At 54.6% G+C, this 17,675-nt stretch overlaps 1 protein-coding gene across 17 annotated transcripts in view; it reads left to right on the top strand.

The window, feature by feature from the left end:
- Nucleotides 1–11,332: 11,332 nt before the first annotated feature.
- KANSL3 (KAT8 regulatory NSL complex subunit 3) overlaps nucleotides 11,333–17,675 on the top strand; it is a 142,936-nt gene continuing 136,593 nt past the window's right edge. For 16 of the 17 annotated variants that reach the window (XR_006277177.1, XM_043503176.1, XM_038384757.2 and 13 more), the window contains exons 1-2: nucleotides 11,333–11,478; nucleotides 13,035–13,322. Coding sequence is in view for 16 of the 17 variants with exons in the window: in XM_043503176.1 (XP_043359111.1) it covers nucleotides 13,108–13,322 (215 nt within the window). In the remaining variant the exon portion in view is untranslated. The remainder of the gene's footprint in view (nucleotides 11,479–13,034; nucleotides 13,323–17,675) is intronic. The other variant, XM_043503170.1, reaches the window with a different exon arrangement.

The raw sequence follows: 17,675 nt of genomic DNA, 5'->3' as shown, positions 1-17,675 counted from the left end.
CTTCTTCACGGCAAATAGCTTTATTCTGCAATGATGCAAGCCCTTCAGTCTTTTCTTATTTCCCCTTCACTCTGCCCCATCCCTGTTTTTGTCCTGCTGGGGAGCTGTTAGTAGTAATAGCTCCTGTGTTTACAGCTTACTTCTTAATGCCACTTGGTGGTTTTGTCTCAGAAGTCCTGTCTGGATGGAATGTGATTTCTGTTTCCAGGAAGTAGATCAGAACAAGGAGTGACATCATATAGAGGAGAGGGTCAAATAGCGCATCCAGGAAGTGATGCCATAATAGGAAGGAAAGAGGCTTCCATACATAGACCAGCTATGTTCAGCTGTTTAATCATGTGATATGGTTTTTGAGATAAAACCTGATGTGCTGACCGCTTTGGGTATTGGTAATACCTGGATACTTTCTGGTATCTTGAACAAATTCCCACTCTGGTACCTGCATTCAGCCTGCCATTTCAATTGGATGCAATGCTTTTTTCACTGTCTGACCTAAGATGTTCTGTAGTGTTGATATGAGTTGTTAAACAATGGCCACGCTACTCTCCAGAGTTGGCTACATTTAATTAGTGGGCAAATAAACCATAAGCACCGTCTTTCTTAAAATGAAGCTTTGCTCTGTATTTTGAATCACTTATAACATTTTGAAGACTTGATATAATAATAAGTAATCATTTTCAGACAATGTCTTTTCCTTCCCTGAAAATGTATCTAGTTACTAAGGGTGTGAGTAACACTTAACTAATGTTCAAGTGCTTTGAGATTCCTGGAGATAGAGAACAGCAATTATTCAACAGAAGATCTAATTATTTATTGCTGCTTATTTCAGCAACTTGTGGAAACTTCCTAAGCAGAGTGATAGGCTGCTGGGGACCCAGGCAAACTCTGAGGGAGAAATTCTGCCACCTTGAAGTGGAGGGGTATTTTGCCACTGACTTCAATAAGGCCTGGGTCTTCAGCCTGACCATCTAAGTTGCACTGTTTCTCTGTATCATGGGACATGTCTTGCTTCAGATAGCCAGTTATGTGGCTGAAACAAGACATGCGCTGGTATTTAAGAGCATAAGAATGGCCATACTGGATCAGACCAAAGGTCCATCTAGCTCAGTATCCTGTCTGCCGACAGTGGCCAGTGCCAGGTGCTTCAGAGGGAATGAACAGAACAGGGAATCATCACGTGATCCATCCCCTGTCGCCCATTCCCAGCTTCTGGCAAACAGAGGCTAGGGACACCATCCCTGCTCATCCTGGCTAATAGCCATTGATGGACTTGTCCTCCATGAATGTATCTAATTCTTTTATGAACCCTGTTATAGTTTTGCACAACCTCCTCTGGCAAAGAGTTCCACAGGTTGACTGTATGTTGTGTAGAAAAAATACTTCCTTTTGTTTGTTATAAGCCTTCTGCCTATTAATTTCATTTGGTAACCCTTAGTTCTTGTGTTATGAGGAGTGAATAACACTTCCTTATTTACTTTTTCCGCACCAATCATGATTTTATAGACCTCTATCATATCCCCCCTTAGTCACCTCTTTTCCAAGATGAAAAGTTCCAGTCTTATTAATCTCGCCTCATACGGAAGCTGTTCCATCCCCCCAATAATTTTTGTTGCCCTTTTCTGAACCTTTTCCAATTCCAATGTATCTTTTTTGAGATGGGGCAACCAGATCTGCACACAGTATTCAAGACGTGGGCGTACCATTGATTTATATAGAGGCAACATGACATTTTCTGTCCTATTTTCTATCCCTTTCTTAAAGATGCCCAAAATTCTGTTTGCTTTTTTGACTGCCACTGCATATTGAGTGGATGTTTTCAGAGAACTATCCACAATGACTCCAAGATCTCTTTCTTGAGTGGTAACAGCTAATTTAGCCCCCATCATTTTATATGTATAGTTGGGACTGTGTTTTCCAATGTGCACTACTTTGCATTTATCAACATTGAATTTCATCTGCCATTATGTTTCCCAGTCATCCAGTTTTGTGAGATCACTTTGTAAGTCTTTGCAGTCTGCTTTGGACTTAACTATCTTGAGTAGTTTTGTATCATCTGTGAATTTTGCGATCTCACTGTTTACTCCTTTTTCCAGATCATCTGTGAATATGTTGAATAGGACTGATCCCTGTACAGACCCCTGGGGGACACCATTATTTACCTCTCTCCATTCTGAAAACTGACCATTTATTCCTAATCTTTGTTTCCTAACTTTTAACCAGTTCCTGATCCATGAGAGGACCTTCCCTCTTATCCCATGACAGTTTACTTTGCTTAAGAGCCCTTGGTGAGGGACCTTGTCAAAGGCTTTCTAAAAATCTAAGTACACTATATCCACTGGATCCCCCTTGTCCACATGCTTGTTGACCCCCTCAAAGAATTCAAGTGGATTGGTGAGGCATGATTTCCTTTTACAAAAACCACCTTGATTCTTCCCCAACAAATTGTGTTCATCTGTGTGTCTGACAATTCTGTTCTTTACTATAGTTTCAATGAGTTTGCCCATTACTGAAGTCAGGCTTACCAACCTATAAATGCCAGGATCACCTCTGGAGCCCTTTTCAAAAATTGGCATCACATTAGCTACCCTCCAGTCATCTGGTACAGAAGCTAATTTAAATGATAGGCTACAGACTACAGTTAGTAGTTCTGCAATTTCACATGTGAGTTCCTTCAGAACTCTTGGGTGATACCATCTCGTCCTGGTGACTTATTACTGTTTAGTTTATCAGTTTGTTCCAAAACTTCCTGTACTGACACCTCAATCTGGGACAATTCCTCAGATTTGTCACCTAAAAACTATGTCTCAGGTTTGGGAATCTCCCTCACATCCTCAGCCGTGAAGACCGATGCAAAGTATTCATTTTGTTCCTCCGTAATGTCCTTATCATCCTTGAGTGCTCCTTTAGCATCTCGATCGTCCAGTGGCCCCACTGGTTGTTTAGCAGGCTTCCTGCTTCTGATGGACTTTTTTTGCTATTACTTTTTGAGTCTTTGGTTAGCTGTTCTTCACATTCTTTTTTGGTCTTGCAAATTATATTTTTACACTTCATTTGGCAGAGGTTATGCTCCTTTCTATTTTCCACACTAGGATTTAACTTCCACTTTTTAAAGCATGCCTTTTTCCCTCTCACTGCTTCTTTTACTCTTTTGATTAGCCAGGGTAGCACTTTGTTGGTTCTCTTACTATGTTTTTTAGTTTGGGGTATACATTTAAGTTGTTCCTCTAGTATGGTTAAAAAGTTTCCATGCAGCTTGCAGGGATTTCATTTTTTGCACTTTACCTTTTAATTTCTGTTTAACTAACTTCCTCATTTTAGTGTAATTCCCCTTTCTGAAATCAAATGCTACCGTGTTGGGCTGCTGTGGTATTTTCCCCCACCACAGGAATGTTAAATTTAATTATATTATGGTCACTATTACTGAGCGGTCCAGCTATATTCACCTCTTGGACCAGATCCTGTGCTCCACTTAGAACTAAATCAAGAATCGCCTCTCCTCTTGTGGGACTAGCTGCTCCAAGAAGCAGTCATTTAAGGTATCAAGAAACTTTCTCTCTGCATCCCATCCTGAGGTGAGGTACTCAGTCAATATGGGGATAGTTGAAATCCCCCCATTATTATTAATTATTATTATTATTATTTAGTTTTTTATTTTGATAGCCTCTCTAATCTCCCTGAGCATTTCACCACCACTATCCTAAGGGATGTCTCTGTCCGAACCATGTGCTCCTCCGCACCTGCCAGCTTTCCCCAGCCCTCAGTTTAAAAACTGCTCTATGACCTTTTTAATGTTAAGTGCCAGCAATCTGGTTCCATTTTGATCTAGGTGTAGCCCATCCTTCCTGTATAGGCTCCCCCTTTTCCCAAAAGCTTCCCAAGTTCCTAATAAATCTAAACTCCTCCTCCCGACACCATCGTCTCATCCACGCATTGAGACCCTGCAGTTTGCCTGTCTAACTGGCCCTGCGTGTGAAACTGGAAGCATTTCAGAGAATGCTACCATAGAGGGCCTGAACTTCAATCTCTTACCTAGCAGCCTAAATTTGGCCTCCAGGACCTCTCTCCTACCTTTCCCTATGTCATTGGCACATACATGTACCACGACCACCGGCTCCTCCGCAGCACAACACATAAGTCTATTTAGCTGTCTTGAGAGATCCGCAACCTTCACACAAAGCAGGGAAGTCACCATGCGGTTCTTCCAGTCATTGCAAACCCAGCTATCTGTGTTTCTAATGATCAAATCCCCCATAACTATTACTTGTCTCTTCCTAATAACTGGAGTTCCCTCCCCTGCAGCAGTATCCTTAGTGTGAAAGGATACCACGATATCATCTGGAAGGAGGGTCCAAAGATTGTTTCTCTCTGCTCCAGTTGGATGTTTTCCTTCTCTGAGACTTTCATCCTCCTCAACAGCACAGAGGCTGTCAGACTGGGGGTGGGACCGTTCTACTGTGTCCTGGAAAGTCTCATCTATGTACCTCTCTGTCTCCCTTAGCCCCTCCAATTCAGCACTTCTGGTCTCCAAAGCCCGTACAAGGTCTCTGAGGGCCAGGAGCTCCTTGCAGCGAATGCACACATATGCCACTTGCCCATAGGGCAGGTAATCATACATGCTGCATTGGGTGCAATAAACTGGATAGCCCCCACTCTGTCGATGGACTTCTGCCTGCATTCTCTTTTGACTCCTGAAGCTCTTTCCTTTGTTGTTGTGTTTTTATAAGGGGATGTTTTGGGCCTTAAGTTTAAAGAATGTTAAATGTATGTAGCTCCTCACAACTCGCTTGCAAAACTTCCTTGTTCACTAGCTTCTCTGGTCGCTTAGGAGGGGCTTTTTAAAGCCCTGATCTTCCTGAGTAGCCCTGCCCCCTGGCTAAGGGTTGATGGGTGCTAAAGGGCTTAGGGATCAAAGCCCCATTAAGAAGCTCTCAGCCTTGCCTAGCAGGCTGCTAGGCTCAGCACACCCCAAACTAACAGACCACACGGTATATTTCAGTCAAGCAGCAAGTACACCACAAACACACACACTACTGAGAACAAACTTACCCCCAGGGTCCTGTAATCACTCCTCCTTCACCTGGAGAACTCTCTCCCCAAACTCTCCCGTTAGCTGATCCTGGTCGCTAGCACCAATCAGACTGGAAAACAGATACCCTAGGATACCCAGAAGATGCTGTTATTTCAATCCCATAACTGAGTCCCTGGCTCACTAAAAAAATCGGTGACAACCATGAGCACAGACACTAGACCCCTGTCAGGCTGATGATGGCGGTGGGGCAAGCAGCCTAGACCCATGGTTCAAAAAGGGCCTCCAGCGGTATTGTCCGAAAAATGCTGGGGCAGGGGAGCTATGGTCTTGTGGTAGGTACCATGGCTCGTTGGGGGGCCCTGTATCTGGGCAATGGGCACCATGGCTTGGGGGGTACTATGGCTCATTGGGGGGGCCCTGTGTCTGGTCAGTGGCACCATGGCTTCGGGGGGCACTATGGCTCACAGGGGCCCTGTGTCTGGCCAATGGACAGCAGGGCTCAGGGGGGCACTATGGCTTGGGGGGGGGCCTGTATCTGGGCAATAAGAAAAGGAGGACTTGTGGCACCTTAGAGACTAACAAATTTATTTGAGCATAAGCTTTTGTGAGCTACAGCTCACTTCATCGGATGAAAGCTTATGTTCAAATAAATTTGTTAGTCTCTAAGGTGCCACCTTTTCTTTTTGCGACTACAGACTAACACGGCTGCTACGCTGAAACCTGTCAGGGCAATGGGCACCATGGCTGGGGGGGAACTATGGCTCGGGGGGGGCCTCTGTCTGGGCAATGGGCACCATGGCTGGGGGGGAACTATGGCTCGGGGGGGGCCTCTGTCTGAGCAATGGGCACCATGGCTGGGGGGAACTATGGCTCGGGGGGGGGGGCCTGTGTCTGGGCAATGGGCACCATGGCTCGGGGGGGGAACTATGGCTCGGGTGGGGGCCTGTGTCTGGGCAATGGGCACCATGGCTGGGGGGGAACTATGGCTCGGGGGGGGGGCCTGTGTCTGGGCAATGGGCACCATGGCTGGGGGGGAACTATGGCTCGGGGGGGGGGGCCTCTGTCTGGGCAATGGGCACCATGGCTGGGGGGGAACTATGGCTCGGGGGGGGCCTCTGTCTGAGCAATGGGCACCATGGCTCGGGGGGGGAACTATGGCTCGGGTGGGGGCCTGTGTCTGGGCAATGGGCACCATGGCTGGGGGGAACTATGGCTCGGGGGGGGCCTGTCTGAGCAATGGGCACCATGGCTCGGGGGGGGGAACTATGGCTCGGGTGGGGGCCTGTGTCTGGGCAATGGGCACCATGGCTGGGGGGGAACTATGGCTCGGGGGGGGCCTGTGTCTGGGCAATGGGCACCATGGCTGGGGGGGGAACTATGGCTCGGGGGGGGGCCTCTGTCTGGGCAATGGGCACCATGGCTGGGGGGGAACTATGGCTCGGGGGGGGCCTGTCTGAGCAATGGGCACCATGGCTCGGGGGGGGGGAACTATGGCTCGGGTGGGGGCCTGTGTCTGGGCAATGGGCACCATGGCGGGGGGGGAACTATGGCTCGGGGGGGGCCTGTGTCTGGGCAATGGGCACCATGGCTGGGGGGGGAACTATGGCTTGGGGGGGGGCCTCTGTCTGGGCAATGGGCACCATGGCTGGGGGGGAACTATGGCTCGGGGGGGGGCCTGTGTCTGGGCAATGGGCACCATGGCTGGGGGGGAACTATGGCTCGGGGGGGGCCTCTGTCTGAGCAATGGCACCATGGCTCGGGGGGGGAACTATGGCTCGGGTGGGGGCCTGTGTCTGAGCAATGGGCACCATGGCTCGGGTGGGGGCCTGTGTCTGGGCAATGGGCACCATGGCTGGGGGGAACTATGGCTCGGGGGGGGCCTCTGTCTGGGCAATGGGCACCATGGCTGGGGGGGAACTATGGCTCGGGGGGGGCCTGTCTGAGCAATGGGCACCATGGCTCGGGGGGGGAACTATGGCTCGGGGGGGGCCTGTGTCTGGGCAATGGGCACCATGGCTGGGGGGAACTATGGCTCGGGGGGGGCCTGTGTCTGAGCAATGGGCACCATGGCTGGGGGGAACTATGGCTCAGGGGGGGGCCTGTGTCTGGGCAATGGGCACCATGGCTGGGGGGGAACTATGGCTCGGGTGGGGGCCTGTGTCTGGGCAATGGGCACCATGGCTGGGGGGGAACTATGGCTCGGGGGGGGGCCTGTGTCTGGGCAATGGGCACCATGGCTGGGGGGGAACTATGGCTCGGGGGGGCCTGTGTCTGGGCAATGGGCACCATGGCTGGGGGGGAACTATGGCTCGGGGGGGCCTCTGTCTGAGCAATGGGCACCATGGCTCGGGGGGGGAACTATGGCTCGGGTGGGGGCCTGTGTCTGGGCAATGGGCACCATGGCTGGGGGGGAACTATGGCTCGGGGGGGGCCTGTGTCTGGGGCAATGGGCACCATGGCTGGGGGGGGAACTATGGGTCGGGGGGGGGGGGCCTCTGTCTGGGCAATGGGCACCATGGCTGGGGGGAACTATGGCTCGGGGGGGGCCTGTCTGAGCAAGGGGCACCATGGCTCGGGGGGGGAACTATGGCTCGGGTGGGGGCCTGTGTCTGGGCAATGGGCACCATGGCTGGGGGGAACTATGGCTCGGGGGGGGCTGTGTCTGGGCAATGGGCACCATGGCTGGGGGGGGAACTATGGCTCGGGGGGGGGCCTCTGTCTGGGCAATGGGCACCATGGCTGGGGGGGGGAACTATGGCTCGGGGGGGGGCCTGTGTCTGGGCAATGGGCACCATGGCTGGGGGGGAACTATGGCTCGGGGGGGGCCTCTGTCTGAGCAATGGGCACCATGGCTCGGGGGGGGAACTATGGCTCGGGTGGGGGCCTGTGTCTGAGCAATGGGCACCATGGCTCGGGTGGGGGCCTGTGTCTGGGCAATGGGCACCATGGCTGGGGGGGAACTATGGCTCGGGGGGGGGGCCTCTGTCTGGGCAATGGGCACCATGGCTGGGGGGGAACTATGGCTCGGGGGGGGCCTCTGTCTGAGCAATGGGCACCATGGCTGGGGGGGGAACTATGGCTCGGGGGGGGCCTGTGTCTGGGCAATGGGCACCATGGCTGGGGGGGAACTATGGCTCGGGTGGGGGCCTGTGTCTGGGCAATGGGCACCATGGCTGGGGGGGAACTATGGCTCGGGGGGGGGCCTCTGTCTGGGCAATGGGCACCATGGCTGGGGGGGAACTATGGCTCGGGGGGGGGGGCCTGTGTCTGGGCAATGGGCACCATGGCTCGGGGGGGGGGAACTATGGCTCGGGGGGGGCCTCTGTCTGAGCAATGGGCACCATGGCTGGGGGGGAACTATGGCTCGGGGGGGCCTGTGTCTGGGCAATGGGCACCATGGCTGGGGGGGAACTATGGCTCGGGGGGGGCCTGTGTCTGGGCAATGGGCACCATGGCTGGGGGGAACTATGGCTCGGGGGGGGCCTCTGTCTGGGCAATGGGCACCATGGCTGGGGGGGGAACTATGGCTCGGGGGGGGCCTCTGTCTGAGCTATGGGCACCATGGCTCGGGGGGGGGAACTATGGCTCGGGTGGGGGTCTGTGTCTGAGCAATGGGCACCATGGCTCGGGGGGGAACTATGGCTCGGGTGGGGGCCTGTGTCTGGGCAATGGGCACCATGGCTCGGGGGGGAACTATGGCTCGGGGGGGGGGCTCTGTCTGAGCAATGGGCACCATGGCTGGGGGGGGAACTATGGCTCGGGGGGGGCCTGTGTCTGGGCAATGGGCACCATGGCTGGGGGGGGAACTATGGCTCGGGGGGGGCCTGTGTCTGGGCAATGGGCACCATGGCTGGGGGGGGAACTATGGGTCGGGGGGGGCCTGTGTCTGGGCAATGGGCACCATGGCTGGGGGGGGAACTATGGCTCGGGGGGGGCCTGTGTCTGAGCAATGGGCACCATGGCTGGGGGGGAACTATGGCTCGGGGGGGGCCTGTGTCTGGGCAATGGGCACCATGGCTGGGGGGGGAACTATGGCTCGGGGGGGGCCTGTCTGAGCAATGGGCACCATGGCTGGGGGGGGAACTATGGCTCGGGGGGGGCCTGTGTCTGGGCAATGGGCACCATGGCTGGGGGGGGAACTATGGCTCGGGGGGGGCCTGTGTCTGGGCAATGGGCACCATGGCTGGGGGGGAACTATGGCTCGGGTGGGGGCCTGTGTCTGGGCAATGGGCACCATGGCTGGGGGGGAACTATGGCTCGGGGGGGGGCCTCTGTCTGGGCAATGGGCACCATGGCTGGGGGGGAACTATGGCTCGGGGGGGGGCCTGTGTCTGGGCAATGGGCACCATGGCTCGGGGGGGGGAACTATGGCTCGGGGGGGGCCTCTGTCTGAGCAATGGGCACCATGGCTGGGGGGGAACTATGGCTCGGGGGGGCCTGTGTCTGGGCAATGGGCACCATGGCTGGGGGGGAACTATGGCTCGGGGGGGGCCTGTGTCTGGGCAATGGGCACCATGGCTGGGGGGGAACTATGGCTCGGGGGGGGCCTCTGTCTGGGCAATGGGCACCATGGCTGGGGGGGGAACTATGGCTCGGGGGGGGCCTCTGTCTGAGCTATGGGCACCATGGCTCGGGGGGGGAACTATGGCTCGGGTGGGGGTCTGTGTCTGAGCAATGGGCACCATGGCTCGGGGGGGAACTATGGCTCGGGTGGGGGCCTGTGTCTGGGCAATGGGCACCATGGCTCGGGGGGGAAACTATGGCTCGGGGGGGGCCTCTGTCTGAGCAATGGGCACCATGGCTGGGGGGGGGAACTATGGCTCGGGGGGGGCCTGTGTCTGGGCAATGGGCACCATGGCTGGGGGGGGAACTATGGCTCGGGGGGGGGCCTGTGTCTGGGCAATGGGCACCATGGCTGGGGGGGGAACTATGGGTCGGGGGGGGCCTGTGTCTGGGCAATGGGCACCATGGCTGGGGGGGGGAACTATGGCTCGGGGGGGGCCTGTGTCTGAGCAATGGGCACCATGGCTGGGGGGGGAACTATGGCTCGGGGGGGGCCTGTGTCTGGGCAATGGGCACCATGGCTGGGGGGGAACTATGGCTCGGGGGGGGCCTGTCTGGGCAATGGGCACCATGGCTGGGGGGGGAACTATGGCTCGGGGGGGGGCCTGTGTCTGGGCAATGGGCACCATGGCTGGGGGGGGAACTATGGGTCGGGGGGGGCCTGTGTCTGGGCAATGGGCACCATGGCTGGGGGGGGGAACTATGGCTCGGGGGGGGCCTGTGTCTGAGCAATGGGCACCATGGCTGGGGGGGGAACTATGGCTCGGGGGGGGCCTGTGTCTGGGCAATGGGCACCATGGCTGGGGGGGAACTATGGCTCGGGGGGGGCCTGTCTGAGCAATGGGCACCATGGCTGGGGGGGGAACTATGGCTCGGGGGGGGGCCTGTGTCTGGGCAATGGGCACCATGGCTGGGGGGGGAACTATGGCTCGGGGGGGGCCTGTGTCTGGGCAATGGGCACCATGGCTGGGGGGGGAACTATGGCTCGGGTGGGGGCCTGTGTCTGGGCAATGGGCACCATGGCTGGGGGGGAACTATGGCTCGGGGGGGGGCCTCTGTCTGGGCAATGGGCACCATGGCTGGGGGGGGAACTATGGCTCGGGGGGGGGCCTGTGTCTGGGCAATGGGCACCATGGCTCGGGGGGGGGAACTATGGCTCGGGGGGGGGGCCTCTGTCTGGGCAATGGGCACCATGGCTGGGGGGGAACTATGGCTCGGGGGGGGCCTGTGTCTGGGCAATGGGCACCATGGCTGGGGGGGGGAACTATGGCTCGGGGGGGGGCCTGTGTCTGGGCAATGGGCACCATGGCTGGGGGGGGAACTATGGGTCGGGGGGGGCCTGTGTCTGGGCAATGGGCACCATGGCTGGGGGGGGAACTATGGCTCGGGGGGGGCCTGTGTCTGAGCAATGGGCACCATGGCTGGGGGGGGAACTATGGCTCGGGGGGGGCCTGTGTCTGGGCAATGGGCACCATGGCTGGGGGGGAACTATGGCTCGGGGGGGGCCTGTCTGGGCAATGGGCACCATGGCTGGGGGGGGAACTATGGCTCGGGGGGGGCCTGTGTCTGGGCAATGGGCACCATGGCTGGGGGGGGCACCCCGACGCGGGTGTCTCCGGCCTGTTGCCCCCGCCCGCAGCTCCCCAAGCGCCGCCCATGGGGCCCCCGCGCCGTGCCCGGCTGCGAGCCGGCCAGCTCCGCTCCGGGCGGGTCTCGGGCCCCCCTCCGGGTTGTCTCAGCGCCGCCGGCTCCGCTCCGGACTCCCGGCTGCCGGGTCTTGTGGGAGCGGAGCAGAGCGGAGCATGCGCAGTGCGCCGGGGCGGCCGGGGCTGCGGCGAGGCCTAGTGCAAACGCCGAGCGCCAGAGGCGCGGATCCGCCCCGCGAGGTGAGTCTCGCCCCGTCCCCCCGCTGCCCCCCAGTTCCCCGCCCCCCATTGCCCCCCAGTTCCCTGCCCCCCGCGCCCCCTTTCCCCCGCTGCCCCCCAGTTCCCCGCCCCGTCCCCCTGCCCCCCATTGCCCCCATTTCCCTGCCCCCCCGCGCCCCCGCTGCCCCCCAGTTCCCTGCCCCCCGCGCCCCCCTTCCCCCCGCGCCCCCATTGCCCCCAGTTCCCCGCCCCCCGCGCCCCGCCCCGTCCCCCCCGCGCCCCCGCTGCCCCCCAGTTCCCCGCCCCGTCCCCCCGCTGCCCCCCTTCCCCCCGCCCCCCATTGCCCCCAGTGCCCCGCCCCATCCCCCGCCCCCCATTGCCCCCATTTCCCTGCCCCCCGCGCCCCGCCCCGTCCCCCCCGCGCCCCCGCTGCCCCCCAGTTCCCCGCCCCGTCCCCCGCTGCCCCCCTTCCCCCCGCCCCCCATTGCCCCCAGTGCCCCGCCCCATCCCCCGCCCCCCATTGCCCCCCATTTCCCTGCCCCCCCGCGCCCCGCCCCGTCCCCCCGCTGCCCCCCAGTTCCCTGCCCCCCGCGCCCCCCTACCCCCGCGCCCCCATTGCCCCCAGTTCCCCGCCCCGCCCCCCGCTGCCCCCCAGTTCCCTGCCCCATCCCCCGCCCCCCATTGCCCCCCAGTTCCCTGCTCCCCCGCGCCCCTATTGCCCCCAGTTCCCCGCCCCGTCCCCCCGCTGCCCCCCATTGCCCCCAGCGCCCCGCCTAGTCCCCCCCGCTACCTCCCATTGCCCCCCAGTTCCCCGCTCTGCCCCCCGACTTCCCACTGCCCCCCAGCACCGCCCCACTCTGCCCCCCAGCACCCCACCCTCACTTAGTTCCCCCCGCTACTCCCCAGTTCTTCCTCACTGCCCCCCAGGCCCTCCCCACCTAGTTCCCCCCATTGCTCCCCTCCCTGCCCCCGTTGCCCTGCCCCCACCTAGCTGCCCCCGTTGCCCTTGCTACCCCCCCACTCTGCCCCCCAGTGCCCCACTCCCACCTAGGTCCCCCCTGCCCCCCGCTCTGCCCCCACCTAGTTCCCCCCAGCGCCACTCCACTGCCCTCTGCTCTCCCCCCCAGCGCCACCCTTCCCGCCTCCACCTAGTTCCCCCCCAGCACCCCCCGCTCTGCCCCCCCAGCACCCCACCCCCAGCGCGCCCCCCACCCCCGCTCCTCTTGCCCCGGGGGAGGGGAGGTTGGCTGCCTGCCTGGGTGGGTGGGTGGGTGTTGCAGCAGGAGGTCAGGCTGTGGGGGGCATTAAGAGGGATTTGGGAGGGGGCGGTGCCGGATGCTCTGCCAGTAGGATATCTGAAGGGCAGAGGGCACTGGGTTGTTTGTCTGGGGGTGTTATGGGGCTGGAGCTGGAGCTGGATGCAGTAACGTGCCACAGAGGTGTCTGTCTCCGGGGGTCTGGTGAGGGGGAGGCTGCTCTGCCTGGGCTCTGCTTTGTCATCTGTGTTGGGGATGGGGCAATACAGCAAGGGCCATTTCCCCACAGTGTGTTTACCTCCTTCTCCCGTGTTGTCCCAGCGCAAGGTGGCCAGGATGAGGAGCCGTAAGAAGCATTTACATTGGCGCTAGAAGCGGGGGCGCCCCAGAAGACATGTCGTACCGAGGCAGCGAGCGGGACTTCCAGACTTCAGCCAGGAGGATGGGAACCTCGTTGCTCTTCCAGCTCTCTGTCCATGAGAGAGAGCTGGACCTGGTCTTCTTGGACCACAGCTATGCCAAGCCATGGAGTGCCCACCCTGACGCTAGCAGTGCCCGGCCTACTCGGATGCTCTTTGTCACCCCCAGGAGGCACCAAGACAGCACCATGTGAGCATAGCCTTTTCTGGTGCTACTGAGTTGATTGGCTTTGGGTTCACACGTACCTTGTATATTCCTTTCCTGTGCTCTGATGGTTCACTCGTTGCTTTCTGTGTCTGTTTACAAGGTGCTTTTTAACGCATTAGGTAACACATGTTGAAACCCCAGTCTAAGAACATAAGAATGGCCATACTGGGTCAGACCAAAAGTTCATCTAGCCCAGTATCCTGTCTTCCAACAGTGGCCAGTGCCAGGTGCCCCAGAGGAATGAACAGAACAGGTGATCATCAAGTGATCCATCCCCTGTCGCCCATTCCCAGCTTCTGGCAAACAGAGGCTAGGGACACCATCCCTGCCTGACCAGATCTACGTGCAGTATTCCAGATGTGGGTGTAGCATGGATTTATATAGAGGTAATATGACATTTTCTGTTTTATTATCTATCCCTTTCTTAAAGATTCCCAACAGTCTGTTCGCTTTTTTGACTGCCACTTCACATCACTCCAAGATCTCTTTCTTGAGTCGTAAGAGCTAATTTAGACCCCATCATTTGATATGTATAGTTGGGATTATGTTTTCCAATGTGCATTACTTTGCATTTATCAACATTGAATTTCATCTGACAATTGTCTAGACAGGACAATTTGTATTTGAACATGTTAGCTGTATAAGGTCTCCCCTAGAGGGCAACCTGCGCTGTCTAGTATAGATTTTTAAAAAAACATTAACATATGCTAACTGAGCTGGGTGGGAGGTTTTCAATTAAATGTTTGTCAGAAAATGCTGATTTTTCTAAACTGAAGCTGTTGCCGTTTGAATTTCTCCTTTTGAAAAATATTTGAAAAAAATGTTTTGGAATGATCAGTGTGTTCCATTTTGATTTTTTTTAAAAAATGAAATATTCAATTTGTAGTTCAAAACAAAAAGTCACTTTGGAATTTAATTCAGTAAAAAAACAAACTAAAAAAAATTAAAAAGGTTGAAATAGAAATGAAACAGTTCAAAATTATGCATATATTCTGAGGCCAGACAGATCATTATGATCATCTAGTTTGACCTTCTGTGTAACAGAGGACAGAGAACTTTCTCAAAGTAATTCCTAGAGCAGATATTTTAGAAAAACATCCAATCTTGATTATAAAATGGTTGGTGGTGGAGAATCCACCACGATCTTTGGCAAATTGTTCTATGGTCAATTACTCTTGTTTTTGTGTGCATGTGTGTGTTTGTGAATAATGTCTTATTTTCAGTCCAAAATTATCTAGTTTCAGCTTCTAGCCATTGGATTGTGTTGGACCTTTCTCTGATAGATCAGTGATTTTCAATCTTTTTTTCATTTGTGGGCCCCCCAAAAATTTCGAATGAAGATGCGGACCCATTTGGAAATCTTAGACCACAGGTTGAAAAGAACTGTGCTACACTGATGAACCCATTATCAAATATTTATTCCCCACATAGGTACTTGTAGAACAGTGGTTCTCAAATTTTTGTACTAGTGACCCCTTTCACAAAGCAAGTCTCTGGGTGTGACCCTCCCGCCCCCTATAAATTAAAAACACATTTTTTATATTTAATACTGTTATAAATGCTGGAGGTGAAGCGGGGCTTGGGGGTGGAGGCTGACAGCTCACAACCCCCACATAATAACCTTGTGACTCCCTGAGAGGTCATGACCCCCAGTTTGAGAATCCATTATAGTCACCCTTTAATCTTCTCTTTGTTATACTAAACAGATTGAGCTCCTTGATGCCTCACTATAAGGCAGGTTTTCTAATCCTTCAATCATTCTCATGACGCTTCTCTGAACCCTCTCCAATTTATCAACACCCTTCTTGAATTGTGGGCAGCAGAACTTGTCAAAGTATTCCAGCAGTGGTTGCACCAGTGCCAAATTGAAGTGAAATTACCTCTCTACTTTTTTTTTTACTGAAATTAAATGTTTTAGTTGACTTGAGCTGAAACTTTTTTGCATTTTCTATTCATGTAAATTTTCAAGATTTTGACTTTTCACCTTTTCAGGGAGCGGGGAGGTTGGATGGGGGTGGGGTCCTGGGGGGGCGGTTAGGAGCAGGGGGTTCTGGGAGGGGGTGGTCAGGGAACAAGGAGCAGGGGAGGTTGGATGGGTTGGGGGCAGTCAGGGGCGGATAGGGGGTGGAGGCCAGGCTGTTTGTGGAGGCACAGCCTTCCCTACCCGGCCCTCCGTACAGTTTTGCAACCCCAATGTGGCCCTCGGGCCAAAAAGTTTGCCCACCCCTGTGCTAAAGGAGCACTCAAGAAAGACATGGTCATTGCAAACATGTTAAATGAATTCTTTGCATCGGTCTTCACTGCAGAGGATATGAGGGAGATTCCCACATTGGAGCCATTCTTTTTAGGTGACAAATTTGAGGAACTGTCCCAAATTGAGCTGTCAGTGGAACAAATTGATGAATTAAATAGTAAGAAGTCACCAGGACCAGATGCTATTCACCCAAGAATTCTGAAGGCACTCAGATATGAAATTGCAGAACTATTTCTTGAATGTAACCTCATGCTTAAATCAGCCTCTGTACCAGATGACTGGAGGATAGCTAATGTAATCCCGATTATTAAAAGAGGCCCCAGACACAATCCTGGCAGTTACAGGCCGGAAAGCCTAACTTCAGCAGCAGGCAAACTGGTTGAAACTTTAGTAAAAAACAGAATTATCAGACATGTTCATGAAACAGTATGTTGGGGAAAAGTCAACAGGGCTTTTGAAAAGGGAGATCATGCATCACCAATCTTTGAATACTTTGTGGGGGTCAGCAGGCATATGGACAAGGGTGATTCACCTGATATAGTATACTTGGATTTTCAGAAAGCTGTTAGCAAGGTCCCACACCAAAAGCTCTTAAGCAAAGTAAGCAGTCAAGGGGTAAAAGGGAAGGTCCTTTTCTGGATCAGTAACTGGCTAAAAGATAGGAAACAAAGAGTAGGAATACATAGTCACTTTTCACACTGGAGAGTGGTAAATAGCAGTGTCCCGCAAGGATCTCTACTGGGACAAGTGCTGTGCAGCATATTCATAAATGATCTGAAAAAAGGGTTAAACAGTGATGTGGCAAAGATTACAGACAATACAAAATTATCCAATATCGTTAAGTCCAAAATGACTGTGAAGAGTTACAAAGGGATCTCACAAAACTTGGTGACTGGGCTACAAAATGGCAGATGAAATGCAGTGTTGATAAGTTTCAGAGTAGCAGCCGTGTTAGTCTGTATTCGCAAAAAGAAAAGGAGTACTTGTGGCACCTTAGAGACTAACAAATTTATTAGAGCATAAGCTTTCGTGAGCTACAGCTCACTTCATCGGATGCATTTGGTGGAAAAAACAGAGGAGAGATTTATATACACACACACAGAGAACATGAATCAATGGGTTTATCATACACACTGTAAGGAGAGTGATCACTTAAGATAAGCCATCACCAGCGGGGGGGGGGGGGGGGGAAGGAGAAAGGAGGAAAACCTTTCATGGTGACAAGCAAGGTAGGCTAATTCCAGCAGTTAACAAGAATATCAGAGGAACAGTGGGGGGTGGGGTGGGAGGGAGAAATACCATGGGGAAATAGTTTTACTTTGTGTAATGACTCATCCATTCCCAGTCTCTATTCAAGCCTAAGTTAATTGTATCCAGTTTGCAAATTAATTCCAATTCAGCAGTCTCTCGTTGGAGTCTGTTTTTGAAGCTTTTTTGTTGAAGTATAGCCACTCTTAGGTCTGTGATCGAGTGACCAGAGAGATTGAAGTGTTCTCCCACTGGTTTTTGAATGTTATAATTCTTGATGTCTGATTTGTGTCCATTCATTCTTTTACGTAGAGACTGTCCAGTTTGGCCAATGTACATGGCAGAGGGGCATTGCTGGCACATGATGGCATATATCACATTGGTAGATGCGCAGGTGAATGAGCCTCTGATAGTGTGGCTGATGTGATTAGGCCCTATGATGGTGTCCCCTGAATAGATATGTGGACAGAGTTGGCAACGGGCTTTGTTGCAAGGATAGGTTCCTGGGTTAGTGGTTCTGTTGTGTGGTGTGTGGTTGCTGGTGAGTATTTGCTTCAGATTGGGGGGCTGTCTGTAAGCAAGGACAGGTCTGTCTCCCAAGATCTGTGAGAGTGATGGGTCGTCCTTCAGGATAGGTTGTAGATCCTTGATGATGCGTTGGAGAGGTTTTAGTTGGGGGCTGAAGGTGATGGCTAGTGGCGTTCTGTTGTTTTCTTTGTTGGACCTGTCCTGTAGTAGGTGACTTCTGGGTACTCTTCTGGCTCTGTCAATCTGTTTCTTCACTTCAGCAGGTGGGTATTGTAGTTGTAGGAATGTATGATAGAGATCCTGTA

The sequence above is a fragment of the Dermochelys coriacea genome, chromosome 26 (assembly GCF_009764565.3).
Source record: "Dermochelys coriacea isolate rDerCor1 chromosome 26, rDerCor1.pri.v4, whole genome shotgun sequence".
In the NCBI taxonomy this organism is placed as follows: domain Eukaryota; kingdom Metazoa; phylum Chordata; order Testudines; family Dermochelyidae; genus Dermochelys; species Dermochelys coriacea.
This window is presented reverse-complemented; position numbering and strand designations above follow the sequence as displayed.